The sequence below is a fragment of the Diabrotica virgifera genome, chromosome 7, assembly GCF_917563875.1.
Source record: "Diabrotica virgifera virgifera chromosome 7, PGI_DIABVI_V3a".
Classification (NCBI taxonomy): Eukaryota; Metazoa; Arthropoda; class Insecta; order Coleoptera; family Chrysomelidae; genus Diabrotica; species Diabrotica virgifera.
The window spans coordinates 59,214,150-59,230,446 of NC_065449.1; the positions used below are offsets into that span (position 1 = coordinate 59,214,150).

A 16,297-nucleotide genomic window follows, 5' to 3' on the forward strand; every position below is an offset into this window, starting at 1 on the left:
GGGGTGAAAATTTTTTTGCTTAAATAACTACGGAAGTTGCTAGAGGACCTAATACTAAGCAAAAACTGTTCTATAATTTTTTTTTCGAAAACTTAATTCTTTTTGAGTTATTCCTGGTTGAAAATTGGCCATTTTCATTGAAACATAACATCTTTTCAAACGATTTTTTGCGAATACCTTAAAAACTGTGCATCTAACTAAAAAAACCATATAAAACATTTTTGTAGCTTATAAAATAGTAAAGAGATTCTTTACTTTATGAATCTTCTATTTATAACACAAAAAGAGATAAGGTAAGTGAAAAAAACTTGTTTTCTTGGTGCATTCTCAAATAAGTGTATTTAACTTGAAATAACAGAGAAACGGTCGATTTTAGGTGTATAATGCTATCCATAACTTTTGTTTTGCTTGAAAAGACCTTTAAAATAAGCAATATTAAATGTCGATTACATTCAAACTATGCGAGATAAACTATAAAAAATTTGATGACTAACGTATTTAAAAAAAAATGAGAAGTATATTTAACACCTCATCCAAAAGAATTTAAATGCATCGTTTTCCTTCTACAATACATTTTACTATAGTATTCTATTTATATTCCAAAAGTTGGGCGGGTTTAAAATGAATGGTTTTTGAAAAAAAAAAGCAAATTATTGAGCGCATTTTTAAATTTTCTTAAAAATCTTCCTATTTCTCCATCTCGAAAATGATAAGAGATGCCAAAAAAAAGATGCCATACAAAAATGTAGGTTTTTTTCTAGATAAACATTTGTATTTTATTTTTTATAACAGTTGTTGTGAAAACAACAGTTATTTACATTAATTTGCTTTTATAAAAATATCTCTCTGTAAATCTGTTGGGACAATCTGTATTGTGTTTAAAATATTTAATTCTCTGAAAAACTTGAGTGTAGCGTTGTGTGTTTCATAAAATAGACATCTGCATTTTTATCGTTTCGGGGTAAAAGCAGGTCATGTTGCCAAAGAAGTGTAACATGTGTTTTGCCCTTTTCAGGGCGAATAGTGTAAACTAAACTATCAAAGATAATAGTGCAGAGATTTGAATAGAACTTCAGTAGTCTCTTTCTGATGTCAGAGATGAACACTTTGTTCGCTTGTGCGTCTCTTTTCGCCGTAAAAATACTCTCTCCGCAATAATTAATAGATTAAAAAGACTCTTACGTTCTCTCGTTCGCTATTAAGCCTATAATTTATCGTTAAGCCGCTTATTTGTCAAAATCGTTGTTGTTAATAAATGTTTTGTTCGCCGAATACCCTTATTTATCGCTAATACACAACCCTTTCTATCGTATTAATTAGCACCTTTAAAACCAGACCAAATCAAATTATTCGAACCAGTTCTCCTAAAAGTTCACTATTTTGTTTATATCGAAGGACGGGACATACGGGTGTGGTCCTAAAATATTCACCTATGTCCAATTAGGCAAAAGGTAATAATTAAACCATTTTTGCCACGGTGGGGTGAGATTGAATAAAAACTCACACCATTTGATGGTCTACATCGACCCGGATTTTTGGTTGGTTTTCGCGTTTGTGCCGCTTTTTCGGACATTTTTGTGTGTAATACCTCTACAAGACTTGTTAGTTCGCGTCGCGATAAACTCTAAGTAAAAGAAAGTGAAGTTATTGTGTGTGGTTAGTAGCTGCCACCTGTTGCTTTATCAATTGGACTAATTTGGTGAGATTTTTCCATTTTTTAAAACTTTTATTGCTGATCCAAGGTAAACTCTGCTCAAAGACATTTTACGGTCAAAAACACTTTTGTAGACATTTAACGTAGACGCTGTATCTCTCTGTGAAACTTAGACTCTTATGCTCTCGCCGCGCTTGTTAATTGACAAAAAACTCTCCAGTGTAATTTAGATTTTGCCGCGTATCGATAGACTCTCTCTCGCCGTGTGTTCAATCGAATTCGAGATAGAAATGGAAGACCTCAAGAAAAAAAGGACGCCTTTGAAGGCTAAAATTACAAGAATCGAAAACTGGCTCTCACAAAAGGCTAGTACGGAAAAGGATGCGCTACAATTTCAATTTCGGCAAACAGAATTAAAAACCTGTTTTTTAAAATATGAAGAAATAATGGATCAGATAGACGAGATTGATGAAGCCGGTACTGAAGCAGAAGACAGGGTAACAACTGAGCAAAAATATTTCTCTATTCTCGCGGGCCTACAGCGTAAGATGGACGAGTTATTGTTGGGCCCCCCTCCTCTCAGATCAAATAGCACTCAGTCAACTGTGGCCACTGCTAAGGTTAGGCTTCCGGAGATCACCATGCAAACGTTCTGCGGGTCATTCTCTGAGTTCAACTCGTTCTACCAGCTCTTCGAGACGCTAATAGTGAACAATGAAGAACTCAATAATGTGCAACGATTTATTTACCTTAAATCGTTCCTGCGAAATGAACCCCTCCAGTTGATCGACAACATCGAAGTTATCGACGAAAATTTCGATATAGCTGTAAAAACTCTCAAAGATCGTTACGAAAACAAATCGCGAGTGATTAGCTTACACATTCAAAAATTGTTAAAGGCTCCATCTCTAGTTAAAAGTAATTCAAAGGCATTACGCGAATTTTTAACTCTAGCTCAGCAGACGCTGCTCGCTTTGAAAAATATGTCCGTACCAATTGAGCATTGGGATTTACTATTAATTGAAATATTTTTACAAAAATTAGATTTTGCTACACATAGGGCCTTTGAATATGATATTGGGACAAAGACCTTACCTACCCTTTCACAGTTTTTTAAATTTCTCGAGAAAAAGTGTGATATTCAGGAAAAATTGAATGTTTCAGATCATGATAAAAAGGTTAATAACAGGTCTCAATCAAAAACATCTTTCTTCTCATCAGTTGACCAACCATCACACTCTTTCTCTGATAATAATTGTACTTTTTGTAGAAGTAATGCTCATAAGGTTTATCAGTGTAATGATTTTAAATGCCTCTCTTTACAGAAAAAATTTAATTTTGTAAAAGGTAAGAAACTGTGTTTTAATTGTTTGGGTAGTAAACATTTCTCTCAAGATTGCGGCTCTACTCGATCATGTACTTTGTGTGGGGGTCATCATCACTCATCCCTCCATGGAACCTCTGAAAATGTCTCTTCCTCTAGGAACATCAATAGGCAAGCTCTCTCTCGTGAGCGCAATGCTCAAACTCCTCAAAATTCTCAAGGTGCCTCTCGTGTTGTCGCTCCCATATCTACTCAGCATTCTTTTAATAATCGCAGCCAAAATGAAGCTTCTACTAGCTCATCCAGACCTCCTGTAGATATGCAAAATTTTCCAGATTCTCAGGCAGCCACATCTCTCTCCGCTTTATCAGTTAAAACTGACGTATTGTTGGCTACCGCTTTAGTAACCGTTTATTCGAAAGACGGCAGACCCATGCATGCCAGAGCGCTCCTAGATAATGGGAGCCAGCATTCGTTTATCTCTCGTGATTTGGTTGAAAAGTTAAAACTCATCCCTTATTTTAAACGGCTACAGATATCAACCATATCCGAAAACACCTCACTCTCAAACGAAATGTTAAACTTAGAATTTTTCCCCTATAATGTAAAGGACAGAAGTTTTAAAACTTCTTTCGCTGTACTCGATAGTATAACTTGTAGGCTTCCTAGAGCTACTATAGATAGAAGTAAAATAAAAGTCCCACAGGATCTCACTCTCGCAGATCCCTCGTATTCTGTTCCGGGTAAAATTGATTTGCTTCTAGCTGGTGATATCTATAGTGAATTATTGACGGATGGATTTATACGGTTAGGAAAAAATCTTCCCATTCTTCAGAATACTCACTTAGGCTATGTTATTTTTGGTACAATTAATCCTCAGGTTTTTCACCGTAATTCACATTTGGCTATCTCTCAGTCAAATGTTTCTCTCTTTGTTCAATCCGAACCCGAAGAACATAAGTTGGATAAGTTGCTTCAACAATTTTTCGAAATTGAAGAAGTTCCCCTCGTTAGTAAATTAACTCCCGATGAAGAATTAGCGGAACAAATATTTAGCAAAACTACTCTTGTGTTACCTTCAGGTCGCTTTCAAGTAAATCTTCCATTTGTCTCTGAAAACGCTAATAAGATGTTGGGTGAATCCTTTAAAATGGCTTTTAAAAGATTTATGAATTTAGAACATAGGCTCTTAAAAAACGAAAGTACATACGCTCAATATAAATCTTTCATTAATGAATATCTTCTTCTCGAACATGCGAAAATAGTGCCTCTCTCTCTAACCAACGAAAAGTTAGAAAATAAATATTTTCTACCGCATCACTGTGTGTTTAAGGAAGAATCTTTAACAACAAAGCTTAGGGTTGTTTTTGATGGTTCGATGAAAAGCTCTAGTGGTTATTCGCTCAATGATATTTTACTCAAAGGTCCTACTCTTCAACCGGAACTTTTTGACATTTTGCTACGGTTTAGATTGTATTCCTTCGTTTTTACAACGGATATACAAAAAATGTATAGACAAGTTAGAATAAATCCTGCTCAAACCTCTCTTTTAAATATTCTCTGGCGTGACTCCCCTGAAAAAGACATTGAGTGTCTTGAATTGCAAACCGTAACGTATGGAACTAAAAGCGCTAGCTTTCAGAGTACTCGCTGTTTAATGGAACTGGCACAAACTCATCAGATTGAGTATCCTCTGGCCAGTGATGCTCTTCAAAATAGTTGTTACATTGATGACATTCTCTATGGCGCTAATGATGTACAGACTCTCCTTAAAGCTCATAAGGAAATAACTAGTTTGCTTGGAACCGCTTGTATCTCTCTCCATAAATGGTGTTCTAACTCAGACTTGTTTTTAAAAAATATCTCTTCTCTCTCTTCGAACACTACTTATGTAATAGCTCCAGATAATGGCTCCAATAAGGTTTTAGGTTTATGTTGGAATCCTATTCTTGACACCTTCTCAATCTCTCTCCCAAATTTTACCTTAAAGGACTCGTACACCAAGAGAGAAGTACTGTCAATGATTGCCCAAATATTTGATCCTCAAGGCCTAATTAACCCAGTTACAGTTGTCGCTAAATTAATCATGCAACAAATTTGGATTTCCAAAATTAATTGGAACGATATCATAGATGCAGATACGTTGCATGAGTGGCTAAATTTTGTTCGCAGTCTCTCTAATTTTAAGGATTTAAATATACCTCGGTGTCTCTTTTTAAGTCAAGAAATCACTAGTGTTGAGATTCACGCATTCTCGGATGCAAGTTTAAAGGCTTATGGAGCTTGCATCTACCTACGTGTGATTTATAGATCAGAACAAGTATCTTGTTCACTTTTAGCATCTAAGAGTCGTGTCGCTCCGCTAAAACCCTTGACTCTCCCAAGATTGGAACTCATGGGTGCGCTATTGTGTAGTAAGCTCACAGCAAGGATTGCTAATATTATTGAAGAAAAACTCTCTCGCTTAGACTCTATAAATATGTGGTCGGATTCAGAAATTGTTCTCGCTTGGCTTCGTTCGCATCCCTCTCGTTGGACTCAATTTGTAGCAAATAGGGTTGCACAAATTTTAGATAATTCTCCTAACGCTCATTGGAGGCACGTACGATCCAAAGAGAATCCTGCCGACATACTCTCCCGAGGAATGCTACCCGCTGAAATACTTAAATCTTCTTTGTGGTTTCATGGTCCTCAATTTTTGAATCAATCTCGGTTGGATTTGTTGAAATACAATCCAAAAGTTTATACCTCCAAGTTACCCGAAGAAAGGAAAGTAACTCTTCACATTCGAAATGATCAAATAGATTTTTTCACCTCTCTTTCTGATAGGTTCTCTAATTTTTCAAGGTTTGTAAGAACTTTAGCATTTATATTCAGGTTTGCCAATAATGCCAAATCGCCTTCTCATAAGTTATCAAATTCTCTTGAAGTAAGCGAACTTCAAAACGCTGAACTGAAGATTGTTAAGATGCTTCAGTATTCTTCTTTCTCGCTTGAGATTTCTGAGATTAAAAAAGGTAAAACTCTATCCAATAAGTCTATTTTACGCTTAAACCCCTTTTTGGATGAAAATGAAATGCTGCGTGTAGGAGGTCGCCTTGGTAACTCAGACGTCACATTTGATCAAAAATATCCTCTTCTCCTTCCCTCAAAAAATCGTGTAGTACGTCTCATTCTTCAGAGAGAACATATCAGACTTTGTCACTCTGGTCCTCAAAATACTTTATCTCAAATTCGACTTAAATATTGGCCTTTAAATGGACTACGTGAAGTTAAAAAGGTCATACACCAATGTATGGTTTGTTTTAGATTTAATGCCGAACCCGCTATTCAGATTATGGCAGATTTGCCAAAGGAACGTTTGCAATCCTCTCGAGTATTCGCTCATGTAGGATTAGATTTTGGTGGCCCCTTTCAGATTAAAGCTTCCAAACTCCGCAAAGCTCCCTTGATAAAATCTTATATTGCTCTTTTCGTTTGTCTATCGACTCGAGCTGTTCACATCGAAGTCGTGTCCGGCCTTTCTACAGAGACGTTTCTTCTCGCTCTAAAACGTTTTATTAGCCGTAGAGGCCTCCCTCAGACTATATTCAGTGACAACGCCACGAACTTTTTGGGAGCTCGTAATCAGTTGTTTGAACTTTATAAGTTTTTAAAAGAAAAAGAAAACTCTCGCTCTATTAATGATTTTTTGGCATCATCGCATATTCGCTGGAAAACCATAGTTCCTCGAGCCCCTCATCATGGTGGCATCTGGGAAAGCGCTATAAAGAGCGCAAAGCATCATATCCGTAGACTCATGGGTGATATTAAGCTCACTTTTGAAGAATTTACCACTGTTCTCACTCAAATTGAAGCTGTGCTCAACTCTCGACCGCTTTGCTCCCTCTCAAATGATCCCTCTGATCTAACCTATCTGACCCCTGGACATTTCTTGATTGGACAATCTCTTACGCCATTTCCTGAAAGGGATGTAATCCACATTCCCGAAAATAGATTAAGTTTATGGCAACATCTCTCTAAACTCCAGCAAATGTTTTGGAAAAAATGGTCAATTGACTACTTGAACAGACTCCAAAATCGCCCTAAATGGTTTCTTCCTCATAAGAACCTAGAGCCCAACGATCTCGTCTTGTTGATTGAAGATAACACTCCTCCTCTTTACTGGGCTCTAGCAAGAGTGATTGATGTCTTTCCCGGAAAGGATGGCCGAGTAAGAGTTGCATCGGTCAAAACTAAAGATGGAGTCTTCAAGCGCTCTATTAATAAATTGTGTCCTCTACCAAATGACTGTTAAAATTAAGTTAAGTTTAGTGTTTTCGCTTAAGAACGTTGTAAGTTGATTTATGTTAGGTTAGGTTTATGTTAAAGCCAGTGCTTCAACGCGGGGGAGTATGTTGTGAAAACAACAGTTATTTACATTAATTTGCTTTTATAAAAATATCTCTCTGTAAATCTGTTGGGACAATCTGTATTGTGTTTAAAATATTTAATTCTCTGAAAAACTTGAGTGTAGCGTTGTGTGTTTCATAAAATAGACATCTGCATTTTTATCGTTTCGGGGTAAAAGCAGGTCATGTTGCCAAAGAAGTGTAACATGTGTTTTGCCCTTTTCAGGGCGAATAGTGTAAACTAAACTATCAAAGATAATAGTGCAGAGATTTGAATAGAACTTCAGTAGTCTCTTTCTGATGTCAGAGATGAACACTTTGTTCGCTTGTGCGTCTCTTTTCGCCGTAAAAATACTCTCTCCGCAATAATTAATAGATTAAAAAGACTCTTACGTTCTCTCGTTCGCTATTAAGCCTATAATTTATCGTTAAGCCGCTTATTTGTCAAAATCGTTGTTGTTAATAAATGTTTTGTTCGCCGAATACCCTTATTTATCGCTAATACACAACCCTTTCTATCGTATTAATTAGCACCTTTAAAACCAGACCAAATCAAATTATTCGAACCAGTTCTCCTAAAAGTTCACTATTTTGTTTATATCGAAGGACGGGACATACGGGTGTGGTCCTAAAATATTCACCTATGTCCAATTAGGCAAAAGGTAATAATTAAACCATTTTTGCCACGGTGGGGTGAGATTGAATAAAAACTCACACCAACAGTATCTCTTATCATTTTCAAGTTACATGGAGAAAAAGAAGATTTTTAAGAGAATTTAAATATGCGCTCTATAATTTGATTTTATTTTTTTCAAAAACCATTCATTTTAAACCCGCTCAACTTTTTGAGCATAAAAATAACACTGTAGTAAAATGTATTGTAGAAGGAAAACGATGCATTTAAATTCTTGTGGATGAGGGGTTAAATATACTTCTCAATTTTTTTCTTAAAATTCGTTAGTCATCAATTTAATATTAATATTTAATATTGCTTGTTTAAAAGGAATTTTTAAGCACAATAAAAGGTATTGGTTATTACCAATTAAGTATATTATATTATCCATTATAGACCTAAAATCGACCGTTTCTCTGTTATTTCAAGTTGAATACACTGATTTGAGCATGCACCAAAAAAACAAACTCTTTTTAACTACCATATCTCTTTGTGTGTTATAACTAGAAGATTGAGGAAGGAACGAATCTCTTTGTTTTTTTATGAGCTACAAAAATGTTTTTAATAATTTTTTTAGTTAGATGCATTGTTTTTAAGGTATTTGCAAAAAACCGTTTGAAAAGGAAATGGCCAATTTTCAACCACGAATAACTCAAAAAGTATTGAGTTTTCGAAAAAAAAAAAATATAGAACAGTTTTGGCATAGAATTAGGTTCTTTATCAAATTCCGTAGTTGTTTAACCAAAAAATTTTCCACCCCCGAGAAGGGGTGGGAACCGCCCTTAAGACAAAAACACATATCGGCATAGGGTAGACTTTGAATAAGGAGATACTTTCAGGCTATTCCTAAAATTTCATTAAAATCCATGCAGTAGGATAGAATTCGGAGGTAATAACCTGTTCTTGCTCTCATTGACTGCCCTATAAGTTTGAAATCTACTTTTCATTATTATTGGATAACACGTGATCAAAGAGACCACAAAAAGCTTTTGTATAGTATCGTTTGACATTTTCTTATGGAAAGACTTAGCCCGGTATAGAGTCTAGAAATTATTCAGCTGTATTACAAATATGGGCGTTCTACGAGGAATGTCATTCGTGCGTCTAGAGCAACAATATTACCATTAGCACAGCATAAATAACCACACATAAGCGAATCTGACTGTCGTTTCCATTGATTTTGTTTTGACCGAAATATTTGACGTTTTGCACCAGTTACAGAATAGAACTTGATGTTCTAAGGCCTAAGGAATAGACCATTCCAAATTAGGTAATATTTTTGACAAATAGTTATTAATTAAATATCAAACATAAACTTTAACTATAAATAAAATATAAATAAAATATAAAATAAAACATATATAAATATAAAATTTAACTGTAAACAACTGTCACGTCAGTCGCAAAAGTGAGGTTGCACCAGTTACGTTGACACATGAGCATGAAAATTATGTTACCGTTTTCGGCAGGAGTTTCGCTTTTGTGTGGTTAGTTATTCTGTGCCATTAGTAAGGTTAAAATCTATTTTTCATTATTGGATAACACGTGATGAAAGAGACCAGATTAAACACGTACTGAAGAAAATATAGCGGCTGTAGCGGATAATTTACGCGAAAATAATGAACAATCGATTCGTCGCCATTCTTAACCCGGCATCCGACAGGTGGGGTGTAGTACACGTCAACAACACTGAAGCGCCTAAAACATAAGAAAATTTTGCATGTAGTGGCAACGGCGCCTAGATAGCTTTCTAATTCTAATGTATATTGCTGTATTCTATGACACATAGCGATAGTTTCAGCAGGTATACAGGGTGTTTGGTAAAGAATGGGCCATAGCTTAACCTTAGATTCCTGAAGTTAAAATAGGTCGATTTAAGCTAACTTACCCTAGTACGAAAATTGATAATAACCGAAATACGGGGTGTCAAAGTTAAACTTTTATTTTATTTATTCTTGAATATTTCCTGACAGCCATGGGATACCAACAGAAAATTTGGTAAGCGGGGTTTTTTGGGACGAGAAATCTAAATTCGCCACCAAAAATGATGTATTGCCCAGAGGGCGCCACATACGTATTTCAGCGCTCATTTAATACCTTCAATTTTTTTATCCCCACTCCACATACTTTTTGAATCAAAACTTTTATTCTCTTAATATTTTTACTTAAAAAAGATATACTACATTCATCTCGCTAAACTCAACTGTTTTCGAGATAACCGCATTTTAATTCCGCGATACAACATATAGACCAGTAAGGATTTGTGAAAAAACGTCTATTTTTGGATGTGAAAGGTGGCATTCGGATTTTTGCAGATAAAGTTAGGTGACACCTTCAGTAATAATAATTGACTTATGCTCCTTCTCAAATATGCCCAAAACATAAATAAAAAAATTAAAATATTTAAAAATTTCGAAAAACGTCGATTTTTTTCTGCTTTCTTTGCTTATAACATTGAAACGATTCATTTTGGAACAAAGTCGTATAGAAATAAAATAAAGATAATTAAATTTTGTATGATATACGACTAGTTAAAAATGTCTTAACGTATTACCTTTTCTGCAATATAGCAATAAATACAAAATAAGGGGGCAAAATATGCTTGTTGTTATTCAATGTTTTTAACCACTTTGGTGGCACTTAGAACCTTAGTGATTCACTTTGGAAATTCTTTGTAACATAATTAAACCGTGTACCTAATTTTATTAAAATCGACGTAATAGATTTTGCATAATAAATTTGCAATATAAATGTTTTTAAAAAAGTTCAAATTTTTTAAAGTCTTTCTAAACAAAAAGTAGACCATTTAGAAGTTGTTTAATTTTTTTGCATATAAAGAGGTGCTCTACCTATCTAATAAACTTTACAGAATTAAAATCGGATTATTTAAGGGGCCTCACCAATGTTTTAAACTTATAAACAATTTTTTGGCTTATAAAAAAGTAGCTTTGTTTAATAATAAAAAAAAAATAATTTTTAGCAATGGAAATAATTAAAATCGGTATAATTTGACTTAAACTTTCAAATGCTGTCAGCAGAATTGTTATTTTATTTTTTAATCAAAAGTTATTCGCGTTCAAAAATTGCAATTTTTCGAATTTTTGAAAGTTCCACTGCGTTTATCTCGAAAACTATGCATCCTACGAAAAAACTTGTAAGAACATTTTTTGCTTATAATTACCCAAGAAATACAAAAAAATGTTTTATTTTGCGAAAAATCGTTGTTATGTAATTCCTCAAGTTCTTTGTTTATAACAATCTTATCGACATCCGGATCAACTGTTACCCAAAAAAATCGTCTTCTACGGGTCAAAAAGAACATAAAAATCTTGGGTAAGTCCATCTAAATAAAGTAGCCCGTAGCACCCCCTCCTAGCCACAGGACTAATTTGTTTATAAGCCAAAAAATTGTTTATAATTTTAAAACATTGCTGAGGCTGCTTAAACAATCCGATTTCAATTCTGTAAAGTGAATTAGATAGGTGGAGTGCTTCTTTATATGTAAAAAAATTGACAAATCTTTGTATGTTCTAGTTTTTGTTGTGCTAGATTTTAAAAAATTTTATTTTTTTTTAAAAAGTTTAGATTGCAAAATTATTATTCAAAATCTAGTAAGTCAATTTTAATGAAATTTGGTGTACGATTTTAGCACATTACAAAAATTTTCTAAGCGAATTAGGAAGGTTCCAAGTGTAACCTAAGTGATGGAAAATCATTACATAAGGACAGGCTTGTTTTGCCCCCTTATTTTATATTTATTGCTATTTTGCAGCAAGGGTGATAGATTAAAACATTTTTAACCAATCGCATCTGATAGAAAATTTAATTATCTTTGTTTTATTCCTATACGACTTTGTTCCAAAATGAATCGTTTTAAAGTTATAAGCAAAAAAATAGAAAAAAAAACTAAATATTTTGAAATATTTAAATAATTTATTTTTTTTATTAATGTTCCGGGCATATTTGAGAAGGAGCATAAATCAATTATTATTAACGAAGTTATCACCTAACTTTATCCGCAAAAATCTGAATGCCACCTCTCACATCCACCTAAAAACAGATCCTTAGTGGTCTAATAACTTTTTGCATATCATTGTAGAAAATACCCGAAAAATAACTTAAAACCATAATAATTGTGCCAGTTCTCATATTTATGTCATTGCATCGCAAATTCCATTTGAAGAAATTTGCGATACATTTTTGGAAATTTTTATGGTGTTAAGTTATTTCTCGGGTATAACGACAATGATATTACCTATGCAAAAAATTATGTTGCATCGCAGATTTAAAATTCGTTTATCTTGAAACGGTTAAGTTTAACGAGATGAATGTAGTATACCTTTCTTAAGTAAAAATAATAAGAGAATAAAAATTTTGATTCAAAAAGTATGTAGAGTGGGTAATAAAAATATTCATCGTATTAAATAAGCGCTGAAAGACGTATGTGGCGCCCTCTAGGTAACATTATTTTTTGGTGACGAATTTAGATTTTTTGTTCCAAAAAACCCCCGTCTAAATTTCGTGTTACTATCCCATGCCTGTTAGGAAATATTCAAGGATAAATTAAATAAAAGTTTAACTTTGACACCCTGTATTTCGGTTATTATCAACTTTCGTACTAAGGTATTATATGGTAATCCTTTACCAAACACCCTGTATTTGGACTGAAAGTGGTAACACCCACTACTCGGAATTTATACTTTCTGCAGAATTGTTTTTATTTTGTTATACTCTTGTAAATAAGTAAGTATAAGTAAGTGAATAATACTTAATAAAACCCGCATTTTCCGAAGAAAATTGTTGTCGAAATAAATCGAGAAAAACCTGTCCCTATGCAGAATTTAATTGGGGTGAATTTTTATTTGAAGGTTCTTGATGTAAAGTTAAAAGCTTTGGAGTTATAGAGCAATAATTGAAAAAAAAACACGATTTGGGCGCGCCATTTTGTTTATAAAAAAAGTAGCACACTATTTGCGGACTCTGCCTACCTATATTATTAATATATACAATCATAAGATTCGATTTCGGCAATAAAATTGCTGGTAAATAACTTTTCCCAAAAATAGCCTATTCTCCGATAATAATCTGCCCAGACTATTATTATTTATTCGCAATTACCAGTTTTTGGTAAAAGTTTGCCATAAAGTTATTTAAAGTTATTTGAAATAGATTTGCAGATACGTTTTTATGTCGCCATACCGTTGTATTTCTCGATGCATTCCACTATAAATCGAAATAAAATTCAGGAACAAATTTGAAAATCACGACAACGTCACGGAATGAATCGGAAGTTGCAAATTTTATTGCCGTTTATAGGAGAAATCTTTTCGGTTTCCACGGGCAATACATTCTAAAAGGCAAGTTTCCAAACTTTCGATTTTTATATTATAAAAGCTTGGTCGTCTTCAAAGTAGATAGCAATTTGTTGAACATTTAGGATCAAGGCCGCATCGGGATGTATTTAGGCTGAGTATATATTTAAATGTAAATAGGAAGGATATGGAGAAGATAATAATGTAAAGGTCTTGATAGGAAACCATTCAATAAAACGTTTAGTTTATACATTTTCAACGAAAACATTTCGTTTATAAATTCGCAAAAGTGTGTGTGTTATTGCGTTGCCGCTCCTGCAATACTCAGATCAGATTTATCGATGAATTCTTATGTAGTTTTTTCTTCTGAATCCAAATCTGAAAACGGCATTTCGATATTTCTAACTGTCTTCGAGATAATCGATCTCAAAGTCTAAAATGTGACATCACAATCGTTTTATTTTCTACCGACACACTACACGTCCACCTGAAATCGTTGCTATTAAGTAGGCTAGTTTTTTAATCTCGATTTGTTAAGCAAAGCATAACAATGGCATAGGTTATTTACATTTGAGTTTGACACTTCGTGAATGTAAAACTAAATTTTAAATTTTAATAAAACATCAATGATATTTGATAGTGAATTTAATTATTATATAAAATAAATAAAATGTTCAAAAATACAATTTGAGAATATTTTAAAAGCAATAATTCATTAACAGCTTGAAAAAGGTTAATACGAATATAAATACTGCCTCCACTTTATGATAAATGGACTGTTCCATTTGCTATGAAATTTAAATATAGTCGGTTCGCTAAACTCGACACAACTGGCTAGTGATTTTAGTAGGTAATCTTTTTGGTTTTTACGAATTTTGCCAAAATTGACAAAATTACTAATTATTTAGTAATTATTAACTAAATGGTAATTATTTTTTTTTGCCAAATTGGCAAAATTATTGACTAAAATCACTAACCAGATGTGTCTAAGTTTAGCGAACCGACAGTATATGAAATAATATTGTTTGGTATAAAATATTATGGTCTGATATGTGCAATTACATCCTTCTAATGGAAAAAAATATTTGAAGATTTTTCTCAAATTATGGATACAAACAACATTTTCATTTATAACACTTTTATTTTTAATTTGACGAAGAAAAGTTATTCTGCATAAAAAGCTCTTCATGTTCTAAGATTTATCATGCAACCATCATATGTAAAATTTTATTAGTTGTATACGAGGCATATAAAAAATATGAATTTCGATCAAGACTAAACTACCTTTATAGTTCATAATATTTAAATTAGAATGATATAATTGCACATTAAAACATAATTATTAACTCTAAACTACTTTTCATAATAGCAATTTTCCATATTATGAATTAAAATACGTAAATAAACAAAGTTTTCTTTATGATAATGCTCGCATTTTCAGCTTGTTTTCTTTCAAATTGCTTTAAAAATAAATAAATATTTAGTATAAATAACGCCTCTTATTTTAAAAATATAGTTGAAACTTAATTCTCATCGGTGTTATGAGGAAAGCTTTTATGTCTAATAAATACCATAAAATAATACACTCACCGGCACAAAATTCGGACACCAGAAATTTTTGATAAGTTTGACAATTTAATACTTTATTATTTGTGCTCCGATTTTCAAGATTTTTGCATCAGTTTGTAGGTACATATTTTTCTATCGTTTGTTATTATTCCGGTAACAAAAATTGTTTGCTTAAATGGCATTATACGGGGGTGAATGGAAGCGTTGTATTTTCTCCTATCTTTAAAAAATTCTGTAGAAAACATTGGCCGATTGATTTTGTAATATACTTCGTTTTTATTATCCTGGAGGTATCCCTAAGATTTTGTGTTTTAAATTATCAGAATATCTCTTTTCGTTTAGAAGCTGTAAATAAAAACACTGCTTTGAAGGTTTACTTAATTAAAAATATCAAACACATCAAAATTAACAATACAAAACAAAATTAACAACAAAACAAAACAATTAAATAGCGGGTATGTCCACCTGTCGCAGCAACGACTGGCCATAACTGTACCAAATTTTCTAGAGGCGTAGGAGATGGCCAATAGCTATTTTGAATTCATCAGATAAATGCTCAATAGGATTGAGATCTGGGCTGCATGCGAGTCATTCTAATCTTATCAATCCAACCTCTATTTAAGATATTTATGCTTATGAGTCAATCAGTTTTTTTATTTACAAAAAATTGTACAGCTCTTTTAAGAAAAGAGTTATTCGGATAATTCAAAAAGCAAAATCTTAGAAATATCTCCAGGATAATACAAAAGGAGAATGGATTACGGAAATTAAAAAATAGAAAATCAGCAGGAGAGGACAAACGAATTAAATTCTAAAGTACGGAGGACAAGATATGACCAAACAATTATTAATAACACCAATCAAAAAAAAAACAGTAAAACAAAACGGAATACCACAAGAATGGATATCAGGCATCCTAATATTCTATTCAAAAAGGGAGACAAATCAGGTCCGGATAATTATAGAGGAATTAATTTATTAAATACGACATTTAAATATAAACAGCGAAATATAACAAACAAACTGAATAAAATTATAACATTGGCAGAACAACAACAAGGTTTTAGGTCGGGAAGATCATGCACCGACGATCTATTTATTATTAGGCAGGTTCAAGAGAAGTCATTAGAATAGAATAAATACGGCATATTTATGTTTTGTGTACCTTGAGAAGGCATTTGACAAAGTCGGTCAAATTAAGGGACGTTATCCATTTATTCTAGGCAAGAGAGGTACCTCTAGGAAAAACTTAAACGATCGAAAATATCTACCAGAACAATAATAAAAGTAAAAGTAGAAGAAAAACTAACTGACTGAATTGAAGTAGGCAATAGGATAAGACAGGGGGATTATCTAAGTCCTCCATTGTTCAAT

The 16,297-nt window shown here is 33.1% G+C and overlaps 1 protein-coding gene across 1 annotated transcript in view; it reads left to right on the top strand.

Annotated features, from left to right (window-relative positions):
* Nucleotides 1-1,944: 1,944 nt before the first annotated feature.
* LOC126888507 (uncharacterized) overlaps nucleotides 1,945-16,297 on the top strand; it is an 88,690-nt gene continuing 74,337 nt past the window's right edge. The window contains exons 1-2 of the mRNA XM_050656849.1: nucleotides 1,945-3,381; nucleotides 3,514-4,071. Of these exons, the coding sequence (XP_050512806.1) occupies nucleotides 1,945-3,381; nucleotides 3,514-4,071 (1,995 nt within the window). The remainder of the gene's footprint in view (nucleotides 3,382-3,513; nucleotides 4,072-16,297) is intronic.